The sequence below is a fragment of the Perkinsus marinus genome (assembly GCF_000006405.1).
Source record: "Perkinsus marinus ATCC 50983 genomic scaffold scf_1104296952224, whole genome shotgun sequence".
Lineage (NCBI taxonomy): Eukaryota > Perkinsozoa > Perkinsida > Perkinsidae > Perkinsus > Perkinsus marinus.
The window spans coordinates 1-2,162 of record NW_003208952.1 but is presented as its reverse complement, the minus strand read 5'-3'; the positions used below and the strand labels follow the sequence as shown (position 1 = coordinate 2,162).

General features: G+C 54.2%; 1 protein-coding gene across 1 annotated transcript; it reads left to right on the top strand.

Annotated features, from left to right (window-relative positions):
* Window positions 1–288: 288 nt before the first annotated feature.
* On the top strand, window positions 289–1,655 carry Pmar_PMAR010363 (hypothetical protein; the record flags this gene model as incomplete). Its single annotated transcript, XM_002777164.1, has 2 exons — window positions 289–1,474; window positions 1,529–1,655. Coding segments are annotated over 2 exons (1,313 nt in total), but the record flags the coding sequence as incomplete, so codon positions are not given.
* Window positions 1,656–2,162: the final 507 nt, after the last annotated feature.

Genomic DNA, 2,162 nt, shown 5'->3' with positions numbered 1-2,162 from the left:
CACTGTGCTGGTGTGGTGGAAGACGCTGTTGTTGAAAATGCTCCCTCTGACTATCAAGAACTTTACCGAGCTGTTGCCGCGAAAGTCCTCGGCCCAGTGAATCTCGTGAAAGCGCTAGGATCGGGTCCTCGGTACGTGTTGTTCTCCTCGAGTTCAAGCGCATTCGGCAATCCTGGGCAGTCTGTTTACGCAGCCGCCAACTCCGCCTCCGACTACTTCGCGGAGAAGTCTTCAGCTGACGTATTGTCTATTCAATGGGGTGGCTGGTCTAAGTCGATCGCGAGCAGTATGTCTGCCAAATACAACATTAATCCGACAGCAGGGGAGCACTTCTTACAGCCTCGTGAGGGTCTCCAAGCCATGGGCAACCTCTTGAGCAGTCTCGCCGATGGTCATCTGAAGTCGAGGAGTGTAGTGGTCGCGAATATCTCTGACTGGCAAAACTATCTCAGCGCTGCTGGTCTACCACGAGAGGCTCCAATATGGGCTCAGCTCCTGCCTAAACCTGGTCCTGGTTGGGTTCCTAGCATTGGTCAGGTGGCCGCAAACTGCAGATTGGGATGGATGATCGATCATGCAACGGAGGGCGGCGTTGTTGTGCCCGCGACGGCGATGATTTTATGGCTCATAGGATACCCTAGATCCGCCACTGGTGTTCTTGAGAAGGTGGCCTTCCACAAAGTGCTTTGGATTGACAAAGGCCATCATATCGAAACAACGCGCGGTGAAGTCCGGGATGGGGAAACTGTGTACGCCTCTGCGACCAGGAAAGAGAGCAAGCGTGTTGGCCCTAACTACGTACGTCGAGCTCTGACAGAATCAAGCTCCAGATCGGGCGACAGTTGGAATGAGGTTGATGTTGCTGATCTTTACCAGCATTTCGCTGATGCGGGGTTCCCCTATGGCCCATCGTTCAGACTGTTGAGGTCTGCCAAACGATGTGAGGGCATTGTCGTGGCCACGGTGAGCGATGGACGACACCTGGCCGCCGTGATGGATGCGTGCACTCACGCTTGTGCACTACTGGACCCTTCCGCCTTCGGCGGGTACCCCAAAGCCATTCGATGCGTCCATTTCGAGACGGGAACTTCTGACGGCAAGGGCTGCACTGACTGGGAAGTCGTGGTGAAGAAGTCAGAGGTCAACGTGCTGGCTTGCAGCTTCGACTTGGTCTTGCACCAACCGAGTTCTGGACAGTGGATCACGTTCGAAGGCTTCACTATGCAGACGACGATGCCTACGAGTAGCCTGTATGTCTATCGCCAGGAAAAAGCTCATACCCTCGGTACCGACGACGTGAGGAGCCGCATTTTGAACTCGCGAATCATGCGACCAATGATCGGCCCAATTGACATCCCTGATGAACACAGTGTTCCCCAAGAATACGGTGAATACGTCATAACGCCGTCCGGTAACGGTAACTTGGATGCAACTTTCGCTCCTGTTCGAGTTGACGGCGGCATCGTTCCTCCCGGTAAGGCCCAGCTTTTTTCCAGAAGGTGTTAGTCCTCATAATCCCTTAATTCAGGCTTCGTACGCGTCAGGGCTCGGTACTGGGGTCTGTCTTTCCTGGATGCTCTCGCAGCTACCGGAGCCATGCCCATGTCATTCTTCGGCGGTGAACTCTCAGGAGTAGTCACTGCTGTCGGCGAAGGGTGAGTTATGACTAAAGCGTTTACTTTCTTTGTCTTACTTTCTACAATGGCGTTCTTCTGGAAGCTCTAGGAGGTGCGATATTTGGCTTTCCCATCATCAGAGTTCACCACGTCAAGCCAGGTGAAGTTGTGGGCTGTGTCACCCTGGGTGCCAGCGGATTGCACTCCACAATTCTCCTGCCAGCTAGTTACTGTTGCAAGGCAAGCCGCTCTTCCATGACGTTATCACACCGTAACGATGCAGGTCCCGCCTAATATCGGTCCAGCAGTTGCAGCAGCGCTTCCCATGTCTTACGCTACGTCAATTTTGGGTAGGGCATGGGTCTGGATTTTCCACCGTAGCGTTGTCCTCAGCCCTTGACTATCGCGCTGGTCTCGACCGAGGCCCCAGCCGGACGGTTCTCGTACACTCCGATGCCGGCGGTGTTGGCCTGTCTTGCATCGCCATTCTCTACAAGGCGCGGTCATCACATTATGGGCACATGTAACCTGAAGGACGAAAGAAAA